We start from the raw sequence: 17810 nt of genomic DNA on the forward strand, positions 1-17810 counted from the left end.
TTAATTTTAATTTGGGAAACACAACTGAAGTATTATTCCGCATTAGTCTTGCTTATGAATTTATCCAAGTATAAATAAATTAATTTCTAATTAAGATTCTAAACTTATCTAAGAAACTATGTTGGGTTAAAAATGTTACAGCATATATTCTTATATTTGTACCAATTATGTTAATATAAACTAATAACATTACATAGGTATTCAAATTAACAACAACATTGTCATTAATGACATTTATCTTAAATATTAAGAGGAATTATATTTATTTATCTATTGTAATAAATTATATCGATAAGGACATTTATTCGTTTTTTATTGGCTTTAATATGATTGCCTTAATAAATATCCGGATTATTCATTTAGAACACTGTCTGTAGTCATTGTACAAAGTACAAATAATTATGATGACATTGTGATAACATAATTCCAATTCAGTATATATATTTCATTAAGCAATGGATTAGATTAGATGGATAACCTGTCAGACTCTATTACATCTTATTCACAAAATGTTGCAATTTGCTCAGCTTATATGAGGCTGATGGGCAAAACGTTAGGCAAAACTGTTATTGATTACTGAAATTAATTCTGTTATTTTAAAATGTAATTTTTATATACTACAATGAACAAAAAATAGCAAGACTAAAACATCATGTGTTCAAAAGAACCAGTTAATAGTGTCAGTGTTCTAAATGAATCCCTTCTGTTAGGTCAAACTGCTAAGGAGTGATATTATTGGAGAATTATTGGTCCTTTATTAAAATATTTGTACCTGTATAGTTTAGAATGAAATGTATTATACAAAAATAAAAGAGAGATCTATATATTAACTGTCTTATCAAGAATTTTGCTTCCCCTTTTGAAGAAAACGGTAGAAACTGGACGCATGAAATTTGGCACGATTAAAGCTTGTATCGAGGAAGAAAGTTTTCTAATATTTTTGGGTCATATCCGCTACAAATAAATATGTTCCAACAAAAATGAAAACCGCCTAAGTCAAATAACCTGGAATAGCCAATAAATTGTATAAACAATAACGTACTAGGATCGAATCTCGCTGGGGCTAAAGGTTTTTTTATTTATAAAATAAAAATAGTGTTCGTTAAAATTAAGTGAATGTTTGTTTTTTACATTAGAGACGATATTAAAACGTGAGTGATTAAAACATTATTAAACGAAGTTATTTAATTTCAATCAATGTTTTGTGTTACTTTTGGTTATTTCTATATTGCTAGAATTATTAATGAGTTATGGCAATTTTGGGTGAAAAACGATTAAAAATGGTATGGTCACGTAAAGTAATATTTTCCATTTTTTACAGAGAAAATAAATTAATGTGCCCGCTTTATCGGAAAGTATATACAGTTGTGAAACAAAAACCCGACATTGGCATATTTCATCCCAAAATCCGAGAATAACAATAATCTGTTGTCAGCTTACGAAATATTTAGATTTTAGAAATCATAATATTGATTTAATTTAATGTTTTTTGAGGAAAAAGAAATAAAGAAAAATTGTACTTGCTTAAGTTTCTTATTAATTGGTATGGTTATGTAGACATAGTATATCATTGTACTAAAGGTATTCTAAAACTAATTCTAAAATTCTACAGGTTGTTAAGATTTTTCTGTACATTTTTGTGGTATTGGCTTCTGATTAATTTCTTTTGTATTAGCAAATGCATTTTTTAACAAAGCACTAACTGAATATGGCCAGTAATAATTACGTTAATTTGTGCATCAAGAGTTAAAATAAATATTGCATAGAATATTAACAGTTATAAAATAGAAAATAGACACATGGGACATAAGACAAAGTAAAAAGAAATATATAAATGAAAGCCATAGAAGACCAACTAAAGATGAGCTATTAGCACGGGCGGGATTGAAGAGTGAAATAAATAAGCAAAGAACGCATTAGGCAATTTTATTTAAAAATTTAGGTAAAGAAATTATTTTTTTAATCAGCCTGGTATATTGTTGAGTAATGAAAGTTAATGGAAATTAAATTTAATTAAATGCAATTTAAAAAATGTTAGTGAGTGTTAGTTCTTGAGATAGTTTGCATATATTTTAATATGTTTTAATATATTATAGGTATATATATATATATATATATATATATATATATATATATATATAATATATATAATATATATTATATATTATATAATATATATATTATATAATATAATATATATTATATATAATATATATTATATATATTACAGATATTTATTATTTTAATTAAGATCATATATCAAATACATTTCTGATCTTATATTAAAAATATTGTGAAAATAAGTTTTAGTAATATATCATTTTGAAATTAGTCCTTTTACTCTATTATGAGACAAACATGATTCATTTGCATTAAATGTATTAAATTACATTGTGGTCGAATTTTGACCACAAAGCGCCACAGATTGACCACCAGTAGTAATTAATATGCAAATAAAATGTTACCATTAAGTGATTTATAGTAAAAATTATTAATAAAATACAAAATTAAGTGAATGCAGTTATTACCTTAAATATCTATGAATTATCATCTGTGGTATTCCTATAAGTTGTGGCACGACTTTTTTTTCAGATGCGCTTTTGAAATACTGATATGCAATTAGAAAACCAGATAAATAGAAGAACGTGTCAACTGCAAAGTAGGCACCGGTTATATAAAAAGAGGCTAGTTCACTGTTGAACTGTAAAAAAGTGTACAATTATTTATCACTTTAATCAACTTTAACAATCAATTAGAGAACTTACCTCATTCAGTTTCTCTTGATTTACCAAAGGAACGACCGAAAATAACCCAACAGCATGACCAGCTAGGATCCACATCATACTCACGGCTTTGAGACCATGGAAACACAATATTTGGTCAGCTTTGACTGCAGAGGGTGACGTGGTTTGAAACAGTTTTTGTCCATTCGAATAGGCTGAGAAAGCTACGAATAGCGGGTCCGGTTCTACAAATTACGTATAAACATTTTTATGTTTTTTCTTAACAAATTCAAATGTAACACTCACTTGATTTTTTTCTTCTCATTACAATATCATAGGATGTGGATAGTATTAACAAGCATAAGAATAATCCGAATAAACACCTTTAAAAACATACTTATATGAAATATAAACTATTTTAATAGAGCTGCTGAAAACTCCCAATCTAACTTTTTATATATTACCTGCATGAATAAAGAAATATTTTCAAGGTTATAGGTGATGGAAAATGGAAATCAAGGTTTTGAAAGAGTTTGAAAATTGGTTTGTTTTGTCCGAACGAGAAGTCTGCATGGGGTACATGAACTCTCATTACATGGAAAAGTAGTTGCGTTCTAAGCGCATTAAAATTATGAAAAAATGTTCTAAAGCTTGTAATCAATTTATAGTGTTCTTAGTGTCGATGTTGGGTTTTTACAACACGTAATTACACAAGTTTACAAATTAGGGTTAACTTTTGAGAGAGAACGTTTCTTAACGTCATTTATGTCCTGACTTAGATCTTCAATCTGTGTAACAAAATTGGTTTTAATTTTCGAGTTGGCGCATGGAGGCAGTGCTATATTATTATAATGATTGTCAGCTGACAGCGTTGCATTAAACATAATTTAGAACCAGTTTTGTGCTGTTATTTTGCTGCGGAACGTATGAAAATGCAGAAAGTGAAAGAAAACTTGTGTGTGTTCATTTCGATTTATATTTTTTAATTTGAAAAATAGCCGTTAATGGTCAAAAATAGTACAATAATGAATATATCGATATTTTTTGTTGTTTTTTGTAGGTTTTTATCATAGCCATTTTGGATCTCTCCCATTGTATGTAAATATCTGAAAACAGTTGAAAACTGATAAATGGGATATGCAGCACCATCGTCATAAAGTGGACTTCGGTAGTAGATTTCATGCAGCATCCATTGTCATAAGAAAAATTAACATCTAATTTAACAATTGGTTTTATAGGTATTAGTCAAATTTACTTAAAGAAAATAAATTGAACTTAATTAGCGTTTATTAAATATTAACAATTGGCAAATCTTCTACGTATAATATAAATGCTAATGTAGTCTAAAAGGTTACAGAAAACGCAATTTTGAATTAAATTATTTTATAACAGATAAAGCGCCGTATATCTCTAGTAAAAGTTAATACATTAAGTTATACTAAAAAGCTTTTATAGTTATTCTATGAATAGTCTATAGAACATTCTAGATACAAATGTCTCACTCACTTAATCCGTTAAAATCTATTTGAAAAATAGAGATTACAGAAACTAATTCAGTTGAAATGAGAAAATACAGTACAGGCTTATTGCTGGACCAATATTTTATCCGAAGGCATGGCTATGAAGTTTCATTAGGTAATCAATCTAACTAGATGATATAGTGAATATTTTAATTGAGTTTCCATTGTTGAACTACTGCGGAAACTAAACGAAATCGAGCAATTTTTGGGATGAATAATTATGACTGCAAAGCTCGCATTGACGCTAAGGAATATGCCTCTGCTATGTTTTTGATGGGGCTATAAAAGAATTGTTCGGCTTGAACTTGGCCAAATTATTAACTCGGCCCTTTGTTGGAAATACCAAGCTGGCCATTAAAAAACAGAATTACTATTGATCAAGTCATAACAGCAAAAATTAAAAAATATTAACTTGAAAGTTTTGATGCATACAACATATAACTTTAATATTGCCCCATAAGTTCAACAGGGAAATATTTATGGTTTTACCAACAAAGTGATGAAAGGTCATTGATCAAAAGAAGATATATAAATGTATGTGTATATTTTCACACAAATCAAAAAGTATGAAAAAAAAATTTCTCCAAATGCTTAGAAATATTTTACTAACTGTGTATTTTAACATAGTGAAAATAAATCTTAATATTGTGAATCCCAGTGAACCGATTTGTCCATGTAAACAAGATACGTTACCATCTGTCAGTTCCGTGCTAGCTCTCGAAGAGAACGGTCGTGTCAGGTCCGCCGAACCTACTTGCGCTTCCGAGAATTACCCGAAACTTTCTCTAAGACGGTCGATCCGTTATCCCGTTTCCATCAGTGCCTACGTCAAAAAAGCGGCTGTAAGCGCCGAAAAGGCGCATTTACAGACAAGGCAATGGCGTCATGTACGTCAGAGCCGACGTCGCCTCCTGAGCATAATCCCAGCTTTCCTAACTCAAATGGACAATCTTTTGAAGACAGCCGCGAATTGCTCATAATAGATTTAAGAAGACAGAATGATGACCTGCGAAAGCAAATAGTTGAAGTAAAAATGTTCGCTAAAGCACAAACAGACGCCATGAAAAAACAGACGGGAAAGCTGGAAAAGAGCGAAAAGGCTTCCGAAGATCTTAAAGAAGTAATCAAAATTCTCACTGCTACGATAATAGACTTCATGAAGTATCAAAAAGATGCCATGGAAATAAAGACTTCCGCTGCCACAGAAACCCAGACCCAGACATCAGCTAAACCGGCACAACGGTCAGACCAAACTGAAGACCCAGACGACGGTTTCACCTTGGTGGGAAAAAGAAAGAGAGGGCCCATCACTCCACCTCAGGAAAGCCAGCTGCCGAAGGCTGGCAATAAGGGGAAACAGGCTCCCAAATCACAACCCAATCCAGTAGCCAAGCCGGCCATTCCCTCCTGAGAAAACTCACTAGCCTGCTCGAGGAAAGGAATTACCCTTACCATTCCTTCTGTCATCCGGAGGAAAGAGCATTCCGGGTAATAATAAGAAACATCCCAGAATCACTCTGCATTGACGAGGTACGTGAATTTCTCTTTGATCAAGGCTTCCATCCCAAATTTGTGTAACGATGGAAATTAAAATCCGGTATAGAACTACCAATTGTTCAGGTAGTTGTCCCTCGCGACGAGCGACAGAACATATATATGACCAAACTCGGCATCATCACAGTGAAGGTCGAGGTCCAGAGGGGAAACGGCCAGCCAGTGCAGTGCTTCAACTGCCAGCTTTTCGGGCATTCCAGCTCGTATTGTCGAGCCTCCCCACGGTGCGTTAAATGTGCCGGGCATCACGACAATAGATGCTGTACCAAAATCCCAGAAGCACCTCCAAAGTGCAGGAATTGCTGTTAAATTCATACTGCAACAAGCTTCAAGCGGCAACCTTTACCTGTTTCTTTAACTTCCAGCAGATTTTTAATTCTTTGAAAAGGCTGTTTCGAAATCTCTTATACTGATGACATGGAATGCAAACAGCTTACGCGGAAAGCAAGCGGAATTGGAAGACGTCATGATATTCTATGGCGTCGACATCGTTCTCATCCAGGAAACTTTCCTGAAACCCTCGCATCGTTTTTCCTCGCAACACTTTTTTGTCTACAGAAACTATAGAACTCCGGGTCGAGGCGGTGGAACCGCCATTCTCGTCAGAAAAGGAGTCAAACACGAGCTCCTTCCATCGTTATCAGTAAACAACTTCAAAACAACCTCCATTAAAATCGATATCCAAGAACGTCCCTTCGTGATTACATCCTTGTACAAGAAATCTTCTGCATTCAACTATGTCGAATACCGATCACTCGTCGAAGGAAAATTTCCAAAAATACCATCACCCTAGTACAGTTCCGAAGTTCAACTCCTTGACGAACTAGACTCTGATCTCTGATCGTCCGGTCCTTCTCAAACTCGGAAACTGCGCCACCACTCACGTCCCACTAATAAGATTCAGGAAAAAGACCGACTGGAAAAACTACCAATCTCTTCTCCTGAAATCCGATCCAATTCCGAAAATTAACACACCAGAACAACTCGAGGAAGCCGTACTCAAGCTAACCTTCCCGCTTCTCTTAATCGTGAATTTCGCATCAAAAACGGTTTATGCAGATTAGCTCGATTCACGCTTGATGCTGCAGACAAAAGGGAGGCGAACAGAGCATGCAAGGGGGTAAGGGCGGCCGTCTCGACTTGGCGAGCAATGAAATGGAACTCATTTCTCGCGGACCAAAGACTGGATGGCCCCCCTTCTTTCTGGCGTGTCTCCAAATGCCTGGTGGGGAAGACGTACAATGTCATCCCCCCCTGAAGTCAGCGGTTACAGGAAATTTCGCAGTCACTGACTAAGAACAAGTCGAGCTCCTTGCAGAGACCTACGAAGCTCAAATGAAATGCCTCCCACCTGCAGAGAACACTAAAACTAAAGACAATGACACTGTCATCAACGTATCCAACTCCATCATAGGACCAGTAACCCCAGCCTTTCTTCTCAACCATTTCGTGTCTCCAAAGTCTCTACAGACTATGATCGGCAAACTTCAAACCAGAAAATCTCCAGGTTTCAATGGAATATCGATTACCCAGTTAAAAAACCTCCCGCATAAGCAGCTCGTAGAACTGGCAAACCTCATTAACTCCATCATGAGGCTGCAACATTTCTTGGAACATGTCTTGGAAACACGCACATATAGCGGTTATACCCAAGAAAGAAGCAAAATCATCTCCATCTGATTACAGGCCTATCAGCCTTCTCAGTGCCATTTCGAAGCTTGCCGAGAGGGCAATACTCTACGCTATCAACTCTTTCACCAAGGAAAACAACATCATTCTAGATGAACAATTCGGCTTTCGCGCTCACCACTCATCCGTCCATCAGGCTACCCGTCTGGCCGCAGACATCCATCACGCTCTTGACCAACGTAAAAAGCTTGGAGCAGTTCTTCTGGACCTAACCAAAGCCTTCGACAAGGTCTGGCACGACGGATTGATCGCAAAGTGCGTGCGGTTAGGCCTCCCAGAAGACCTAACCACTCTCATCAAGTCCTATCTCTCGGACAGATCTTTCCAGGTCAAGATCAGGGAATCACTTTCCAGTCGTAAACAAATCGATGCTGGCGTACCTCAAGGTTCCCCGCTGGCCCCAGCCTTATTTAACCTCTGTATTTCAGATTTGCCGAGAAAAGAGCACATTGACGTCGCGTTTTACGCTGACGACACTTCTTTTTTCATGGCCGCCAGGTTCGAAGTTACAATTCATGAACGTTTACAGAAGCAGCTCGATCATACGGTCAAGTGGTTCAAATTCTGGAGGTTGCAAATCAACCCCCTGAAAGACCAGGCAATCATTTTCCATAAGAAGCGTTACGCACTGCGCGTCTCGCAACTTAAGATCGACGCCGCAATAATTCCATGGCTGGATAACATCACGTACCTAGGTCTTCACTTCGACCGGCGGTTCGGTTGGCATTCCCAAATCCAGAAAGCAATCCAAAAAGTTTCGGGAATAGCAAACCTGCTATCTTCTCTGATCTGCCCTTCTAGCAGACTTCCCATCGCCATCAAATGCTTATTTTACAAGATGTTAATTCGGTCGGAATGTTAATGTCTACTTCAAGTTTGTTACACCCAACCAGGTCAAACGGCTTCAAGTTTTCCAAAATAAGTTCCTCAGGAGAATATTAAACGCTCCATGGTTTGTCAGAAATAATCAAATTTATAGGGAAACTGACACTCCAGAAATCAAGCACTTCATATCTACATCATTCCACGAACAACCACTCAGCTCAAGTTCTTCTGAAAACGGGCTTGTTCGCGAGCTGATCGACATGCTGGGAGCTTAGCACCGCGTCACCGCCAAGCTCCCCCCTTTTCCAGGCTGAAACGACCTCATTCGTCGCTACAGTCATAACTTTTGCCCCATACAACAGTATCGCCGGGCCCTCGTGCTCAATAACGGCTGCCCGATCAGCGGGTGCCATATCCCCAAATTTAATGCAGTAGCAGTAGCGATCCACAGATTTCAACTGTGAGGCGGTTTCGGTTTAGTGTATTGGTAAGCCCAGAGGCAGTCCCACATAACCCGGTCAAACTTGTCACTCCAGGGCAAGTCTCCGCGAGCAGGTATGCGTCAGACATTCCACCGCCTGGTTTTTAGGCCACAACAAAAAAGAAGAAAAAGGTTACCATCTGTCAAGTGCAAACGATTGTGGTTATATCCCGAGTGATTGAACATTTAAACGATTTTGTGAATCTTTTAAATATTTTCTGATGTTATCATCTAATTTTAGAGTCTATTGCGTTCTGCATCATCGGTGTATCTACGACCATGTTTGAAGTTAGCAAATCAACGTTTTATTATTGTTTCTTATGTAATCGAGTCGTTATAATACTTTTCAAGTCATTGCTTTGCTTGAACAATATTTTTCCCATCAAGAAGCAGTGTAAAGTTAAAGCACGAAACTTTGCTTTTGAGCCATTGCTTTGAACATTACAAAAGTAGTGTCACTCTTAGCACAATAGCTCATAAATTTGTGAGTACTACTGAAAAAGTAGTGAATGCAATAAAACTAGCACCATCTATGTATTAGGCTCTAGTCTTTTTTAAATAATTTAATTAAAAAAAAATTAAAATGATATAAAAGGATATATATATATATATATATATATATATATATATATATATATATATATATATATATATATATTATGTATATTAGTTCGGAACACTTAGATAAGATATTTTTATTAATATAAGATTATTGATTCTCAAGAGTGTGAAAAATTAGGTGGGAAACTAGCATAGTTAGACCGCACAACATTTAAGAAAAGGAGAGTGCATACGCTAAGAGCCAGACGGAATACTTTAATATTTTGTCCCCTTAAAAGACATCCGATGGTGTAATAATAAACTAATATATCCCGAGAAGTGTATTTATCTTGTAAACCAGCGGGAAAGGTACTTTTCGGAGAATATTTTTTACCGAAATGAGATAATCATCATAGGTTAGGCATTTCATTCCCTAGAAGTGTAGTCGCCCCGTTAGTACAGTCTTCACATAATTAAAAACACATAAATTGCGGCCACAGTTGGTACCACTTTGTTAGTGTGAAGGTTGTCACTATTAATCGTTGTACCCGTCTATCCATTATAGTTTAAGTCTATAGTTAATAAAGTTATTTGAGTTTGCCAGTTTTTTCCTTTATTTATAACCGGAAAGAGAAATACGCGCAACAGTCATGAACTAAAAGGGTCCTTATTCGAGTATGGAATATACGAACGGAACGCCATGTTGGACAGTTAAGGAGATTATCACTTTGGAATTGACAAAACGTAAAATCGTAGTCACTGTTCTCTCCGAGCTACGCATGATTGGTTCATTCCAAGCAATGCTCATAGGTCTTCCGACCATCGATGATCAGTAGGCATTGGCTTTATGATAGAGAAAATCAGCCTAAATCAGAATTTAATCAGAATATCATTGAATAACTTTGTGGTAGTTAACACTATATTCCAATACCCTCCGAAGCATCAACTTATGCACTCACTAAATACAATTACCTTCACTCTGGGTAGCTTTGGAAGCTGAACATGTTTCCCTAAAGATTATTAAACTTCCGGATTATAAAACTAAAGGTCCGAGCCGGTATTCGCCACGGTGATATAGTCTCTTCTCTGGTTTTCAATATAATAAAGGATGTAATTATGCGAAAACTTTTTCAAACAGACATGGCATTCATTATGATGCTACAAACTCCTTGACCTATTTGATGTTCGTTGACGATAGAGCTATAGGGATATTGTCTAATATTGATGTTGTCTAATATTGATGTCTCCGAGATCACATCAGAAAGAGGCTAAGTATTTAAAAATGCGACAATCAGTGAAAACATCTGAGGAACAAATTCAGATACGCAGGTTGCAATGATTTGGCCATGTCTGTTGAATGGAAGATGAACGAATATTTTAGAGACTTCTGTAGCGAAATTGACCTTTTTGGTGAAGACACAGTAAATAGCTCCGAAAAAGACATAGTCAAATATAGTCGAAAATGATCTGAAAAATAGGAAACTGACATTGATCGGCCATTTGCACCCGATCGCCAACTATGATGAAATTTCGTGATGAATGTCTGAAATCCTGCTGCAGCAACAGCAGCGTATTGATTGAAAAGTAGATACTTTCTCTGAACGCCGGCTATGTATTGACGACGACGATGATATTGATGATGCTGATAATTATTACATCTTTTATTTTAATCATTGATATTTTAATTATAGAGTTTTTAAATAATTAGGAATTGATTTTTTATGTAAGTTATTTTAATAAATACTTTTTGATTCACTTGGGGAGTAATTCAGCTTATTGTCTCATTTTTTTCAAATAAATAAATTTAAATATACCCAATTAATACTTACGCAACAACTATCTCTGATGCATTCATGCTAGTTCGGCTTTCTTTAGTTTGGCATCTATCATCATTGAATATTTTGTCCAGAATTTCTATCGCATTTGGATCAGTTGTTATCAAACGTACTAAGTCGCTTGAACTACACTTATCGGGCGCACAATATGAAAGTACATATGTTGAATCCTGAAAAAAAAATAATGGTGGATGATGGAATAATAAAATTGCTTAACACGTGTTTATAGTTTACTTAAACTGTTAAGCTGCTTATTCTCTCATTAACAAATATTTAGCATAATTACAGGGGATAATATATTAAACAATGCATTAAACTGAATTAAAACAAATTCTTATAAATTAGCATATGTTTAAAGAAATGACACATGTTTCCTGGCAGATCACTTTCGTATAATAGTGAAGTCACGTCATTACGACGTTGAATGTATTGCTTATTGCATTTTGCAAAATCGTTGTAAAATTAAACTCTATTTTCCATCTCATTGTATTCTAATTAAAAACATATAACATACAATGCCATCTAATACGTCCACATATGTAACCGAATCAGACTATAAAAAACGATTGGTGATAATAATTTGCATAAACCAGCAAACGTTGTTTTGGCCTGCTTGCTTCTTTTTGATATATTTCTAATCGCTGTTTAATATTTGTAGTTACTGTGATTGAAAATGCCGATTTTCTGCTGCCACTAAAATGCGTTAGACATATGAGTATTGATACTAGTAAATATTGTAATAAGTTGCTACGGTTTTATAGGGAATATTTTTAGTGCGTTGCAGATGCACTGAGTATTAGTATGAGCAGTAATTAAAATATCAGTACACACGCGTCTTAATCAACGCGGAATGAAGATCACCTTGATGTTAACTCTATTCGGGGTCAAATATATGAAATTCGAACATATATTCATATATTGTGAGTTTCTCTTTTTGGGCGTTATTTTCGCGATATAATTATAATTTAATATAATTATTTCATAATAAACTGTTAATTTCAAAAGTATTCTCAGAAAGCACATGAATATGCAGGTCTTTGGGATAAAACTGTTTGAAATTCACACTGAGTAGAAAAAGGAAGCATAGTAGATTAGATAGCAAAAGAATATAGTCACAAGGAATATAGAATATAGTCATAAGAATATAGTCATTCCATTGTATGTTGAATCCTTTTTAATTGCTAAAGGGTATTCTGGTCATGTTAGTAGAGAGGGACAGTAATTGATAGAGGGTATGCTAGTCATGTTAGTAGAGAGTCAACAAGTGCTTTATAGGTTAAACCATTATAATTTTATATTTAACTGGAACAGTGATCGATAATATGATAAACAAAGTGACAATAACTGTGAGATATATATCCATAGATATGTGTATAATTGTTCAGAATCTATATGATCATTTGGTTTAAATGTATGAGGAGAAAATCAGTGGAATTTTACCGACAGAGATTATTAATCAATATTTTAAATAAATATTTATTAAAAAGAAGAACTGATAAGCAAACTAATTATGTTAAGAAAGTTGTAATTGACGTCAAATAATATCTGATATCGTCGATACTTATCTGATGGAAAGAAAAATATAGCTATTATGAGATACTGCCTGAAAACTAAAATATTGATTCCTATCTATACAGACGATAAATAATATGCCTAAAAAGATAAAAACCTGTTTGATTAGTTGATAAGACATTTATTATAATATCACATACAACTAATATACTTTTATGAAAATATGTATTATTTTATAGTGTTATAATTTTTCTGTACAAAATTAAAAATTACAAACATGAATATTAGCTAGAGTATTTTTTTGTATTTTTTATAATATGTTATACTATAACAATATTTTATTTCTTGTCAGAGTCTATCAAGGATGGAGTAACATATTTAACGGTTTTTGGAATTTTCTGTTAGATTTTTTCAGTTAAATACATTAGTAAGGATTATTCTATCGACATTTTATAAAAGAAGTTGCATTGTTTTGTGTACTTTGTGATACTCAATGACTTTTTATTAAGATAATTGTCGAAGAATCTTAAATATATCAAAAAATTATTGAATGCCAAATTAAGAGTATAGAGTATTTAACTAAAGTATGTTTTGAGTCCCCAAAAAAAATACTTATTTAAGTTGAACTTGGTAACTCTTAATAAAAAAAGTTCTTGATGGTGTTTCATTACTAAAAGTCGAGTTGTTTTTGTCGCTATATTAATACATGTAGAAAATTATTAAATGAATGTAATCTCTTGAAAGTATTTAGGGTTTAATTAAATTTTAATTGAGATACTTTTTAATACTACTGTAAACAATAAAAGGTGTCTGGAAGTTAAATATTTCTGGAAACATATGCAGTTAAACATATCAAACTTTAAGGTAAAACATTATTTATCTAAAGAAAAACTAAATTAGCAAAGTCTCGAAATAGTATGTAAAAGCTAACCTTCCTATAAATATGATCATTTGACAACGACAACAAAATATATTTTTTAATTCACTTCTTCAAAAACAAAGAGTTTACAGGTTAGCACATCCATCGGTTCTAATAGTTTGTGTTACAGACTATATTGTCTGTAAATGACATTTACAACCAGCAGTCCAAGCACATAATATTCTAGTTATTCATAATTTATTATTATTATTATTTATTATTATTATATATTACAGATGATGCCACATATATAACCATGTTCATGTTAAAGTAAGAATCTTTAATTCCTATTATTTTATTTTTGCCATTTTGACGAAGTAATTTTTAGATATGTTAGTCTAAAATATCTTCCTGTTGCAAAAGGCATCAAGTACAATTAGAAATTTGTTTAGAATTTGACTTCAACATCACATATCAACGCATATGCGTTGATAAGAATATGTGATCCCGTAAACGCCAAACTGATATCATTTTATGAAATTTCATTTAAAATAGCAAATAACACTCAAAAAAACAATTGGGTATAGTGAATAGTCCAAATAGCTTGCATAGAATATCAAACCATTGATTGCCATGGCAAAATAGTTTTTGGAATATTTTACAAGATCTTATGATAATTACAATTATAGTACTTAATTTTAAAAAACATTGTAATGGTAACACCATGCAAACATGGTAATTATTATATTTATGTTATTTGATAAAAGCTGAACTTAATGTATCTCACTTGGACAACTAGAATCAAATTGAAGTATTTTTAAAAAATAATCAAATTTTCACTATAAATTATAGCATTGTAATTCGAAAAGAAAACCTTAAAATATATAGTAGAATATGTGTAATAAAAATATAATTTAATACCCCTATAGGTAAACCCCATCCATACGTGCAATGTTTTCCTAAAATTCTGGTTTGATCGATATAATAGTCTATGTCGACACACTGGTCGAAAGTTCCCAAGTCCATTGCTGTTGAAACCTTCATCCCAGTGTAAGGTATCTTAGACCAAGCGTCCGCCACTAAAACAATAAGAATTAGTGTTTAAAATAGATGACGAAAATTGATTTTGGAACAAGTACTTACTTGGATTTAAAATTTCTGAATTATTGCAAATAATATTCATTTGGTTTCGACAATCTTCGCTGACCTCATCATTATCTTGCCTTACACTACACATGACATCTAAATAAAAATTTGACATGTCGAAATTATTTTGGCTTAAAAATTCTCTAACGGCACTATTATTCACTCGAGGTACATCAATTTGAAGAAAGTTTTGAAAATATAAGGCGTAAACGCCATGATAAACATTGAGACACAACACTACTAAAAGATCGGTTGACTTCATGACGGCGCCGTACTGATCAATGAGTAACGAATGAACCCGACTCGTTTGAATGCGGAACAATTTATATCTTCACTCGATTAATTTTCAGTTTTTGGCAGTTTAATCTTGTCGGTTAAACTTTGCCTTTTTATGACATTTTTATTACGCCAGACCGGCTAACGAACATTATCTGCGTTGTATTAAGAAATTGGACTATGAATTCAACTCGAGTAATGGAAAGCGCTTAAGTAGCACCTTTACTAATCGGTATTGTATTATCATACTATTAATAATATTCCGTATTTTATTTTTATCGGTGATATTAAATTGATAATCAGAGGTTTCGCAGGGGAATTAAATTGATTTTTTCTGTGATATATAGGAAAGTTCGAAAGTAATTAGGGATTAAAAGTACGTGTATATAAATATAACATTTCGACATATTCTTAAAATTAGTTTCATTAAAATATAAAACTCACTTCATTGAAGATAATTTACCTTATGGTAAATTCAATATGTTATTGAAAACAGTTTGGTGTTAAGTATACAAATACATTCTATCCACAGTATACAATAAAATATGTTAAAATTGCTTGACGGAATATGGAACCTTATAACGTTATAACATATACTCGACATATTAGCGATTTTGAAACGGAATAAAAGCAATTTCTGAAATAAATCTGTAGCTAACTACCATACATTTTTCCTACTATCCAAGCAATTGACAGTTCACACCACTTCGTAGTCTCTTGTTTTGATTCATAAGCATGGTGGAAGAAACAAATATTATTCATAGTGATGAAATCATTGTAAAAACCTGACTTTATTTTAGAAACTTCAAAATGTTTTTGATTCCTTGCTAACCTAATGGCTGCTTTACGTACACATCTGGATGTGTCAAAATTTTGAATTAAATTAAGTTTAATTAATAAAATTGTACTTATGTTCTTATAAAAGACGACATATATTATTAAAATAATGTCGAAACTTTAGTTCAATTATTGATAAATGGTTAAAAGGTGCTCTACAAACGAACAAACTGGTGTATGTAAAATTAGATTGAGACAATATATACAAAGTTATATCATAAGTTTAAGAATAGCTAATTGAATTGAACCAGGACGAAACTGTAAGAAGGCAAACTGAAAGTTCAAAGCCGGCGGTCCTGTCCTCTCTCTCCGCCTTTCTAGTACTTTTATATATGCTTTTTATAATAACCTTTTCCTCCCTCCTCCGCTCTTCCTCAGGGATCAACACCCCTACTGCCTCTCCCATCCCACCAGTTCAACCATCTAACTCCATGGTCAATTGAAACCCAAGACCAAGGCACGAATGGGCTTGATGCATTCGTACTTAGCTACTGCACCACGATTCCCTTTTGAGTATTTACTACCCCCTTTATAAGTACATCCTTATGCCAATTATATAAAAAAGAGAATTGTACTTATCTTATTCAGCCCGATTTCTGAGAATTTCTCTGCCGTTACCTTGGCCGCAAGTACATCTATACTGATGGCTTTAAATCAATTGTGGTGGGAAACCAGGTCTTCCGTTTCAAATTCCCTGAACAGGGTTCAATATTGATCGCTGAATTGCGATACTCAAAGCTTTATACCACATTGTAATAGAATCTTTCAAAGAATGGCTGATCCTTACCGATTTCCGAAATTTCCTCGAATGTTTCCTGGAACAGAATTTCAATCATCCCCATTTCAACCGGTTACCGATTCACTGTTAATCATCCATAGCCTCTATCTGAATGGATACAGGAACTTTAGTGTCAATCCCTTCTCATGTTGACATTAATTAAAATTTAAATGTTTGTATCCACACTATCTCATTAATTTCGTTATTCACCAAGAATGAGGACATTCATAACAAACTCTTTAGAATTAAAACAGTATATTTCTTCTCTCTTCACAATCCCTTCGTCACCATGTCGTAACTCTGAATCGATTGAGATTGGGTCACTGCCGTTTCTCTCACGGTCACTTGATAACTTCGTGCCCGTCTGCTCACTGAGAACTTTGTCACCTTGTCTTTACCTCAGTTTACCACATACTGGGCGACTGTCCACGATTCCCTCAATTTAGGGCTATGGCAGTGCACGTATGTGGCTTCTATGCTACACAACTTTAGGAATTCCTTAACAGCAGAAAATACAGACATAATCATTCAATTCTACAAGAAATCAATTATTTTCAGAAAGAGAAGTACTATATCACCTGTGTACGATAAAATTTTGTTTCACGATAACAATACTTCAACACATTCATTCTAAGTTTAAAATAAAACAGCTAAAATTATGATAATTCACGGGAATCTGTTTGAAATGTACCCACACAAAACTTATAGATAGATATAGATATCAGAAAACTTATAGAAGACAACATGTTTATAATAAAACGTAAACTTTGGAATAACAATTTATTATGTTTTATTAGTCATAACAATCATTAAAAATGTATCGCATATATATTTTTCTTCATGCTGGAAACAATAATGGTTAATAACACATTCAGTTTGCATGAAGTGGATCAGACACAATGAAGAAGATATTGACAAATGATGGAATCGTTAATTTATACTGTTGTAACGTTCCTATGTATCGGAAGTAGTTCTTTTACCAATTTCCAAATATGAAGATAAGTGTACTTCATCATAAAAACTTTTCTCGTTCCAAATAGAAATATAGGATGTACTGAAAAATAAATGTCTTGTAAATAATAAAGTTTGTTTTATTAAAGAATTACTATTTTAATAAATATGAAACATAGTTTAATTCAGTTTTTAATGTAGGATTTTTCAGCAAAGGCGAGTTTCAGATCCCCATCGTTCAATTTTCATTGACTCTAGGGCCGATGGATTTGTTATCTGTACCT

General features: G+C 33.6%; 1 protein-coding gene across 1 annotated transcript in view; it reads right to left on the minus strand.

Annotated features, from left to right (window-relative positions):
• Positions 1 to 15191, minus strand: part of LOC143194421 (nose resistant to fluoxetine protein 6) — a 28672-nt gene extending 13481 nt beyond the window's left edge. The window contains exons 1-6 of the mRNA XM_076401201.1: positions 14682 to 15191; positions 14460 to 14617; positions 11162 to 11337; positions 3030 to 3106; positions 2766 to 2968; positions 2529 to 2701 (exon numbers count right to left, since the gene is read on the minus strand). Coding sequence (XP_076257316.1) covers positions 2529 to 2701; positions 2766 to 2968; positions 3030 to 3106; positions 11162 to 11337; positions 14460 to 14617; positions 14682 to 14946 — 1052 coding nt within the window. The 5' untranslated portion in view covers positions 14947 to 15191. The remainder of the gene's footprint in view (positions 1 to 2528; positions 2702 to 2765; positions 2969 to 3029; positions 3107 to 11161; positions 11338 to 14459; positions 14618 to 14681) is intronic.
• Between the last annotated feature and the right edge of the window lie 2619 nt (positions 15192 to 17810).

The sequence above is a fragment of the Rhynchophorus ferrugineus genome, unplaced genomic scaffold (assembly GCF_030347505.1).
Source record: "Rhynchophorus ferrugineus isolate W39M unplaced genomic scaffold, kcgeb_rfMv2 rfM3, whole genome shotgun sequence".
Taxonomy (NCBI): Eukaryota; Metazoa; Arthropoda; class Insecta; order Coleoptera; family Curculionidae; genus Rhynchophorus; species Rhynchophorus ferrugineus.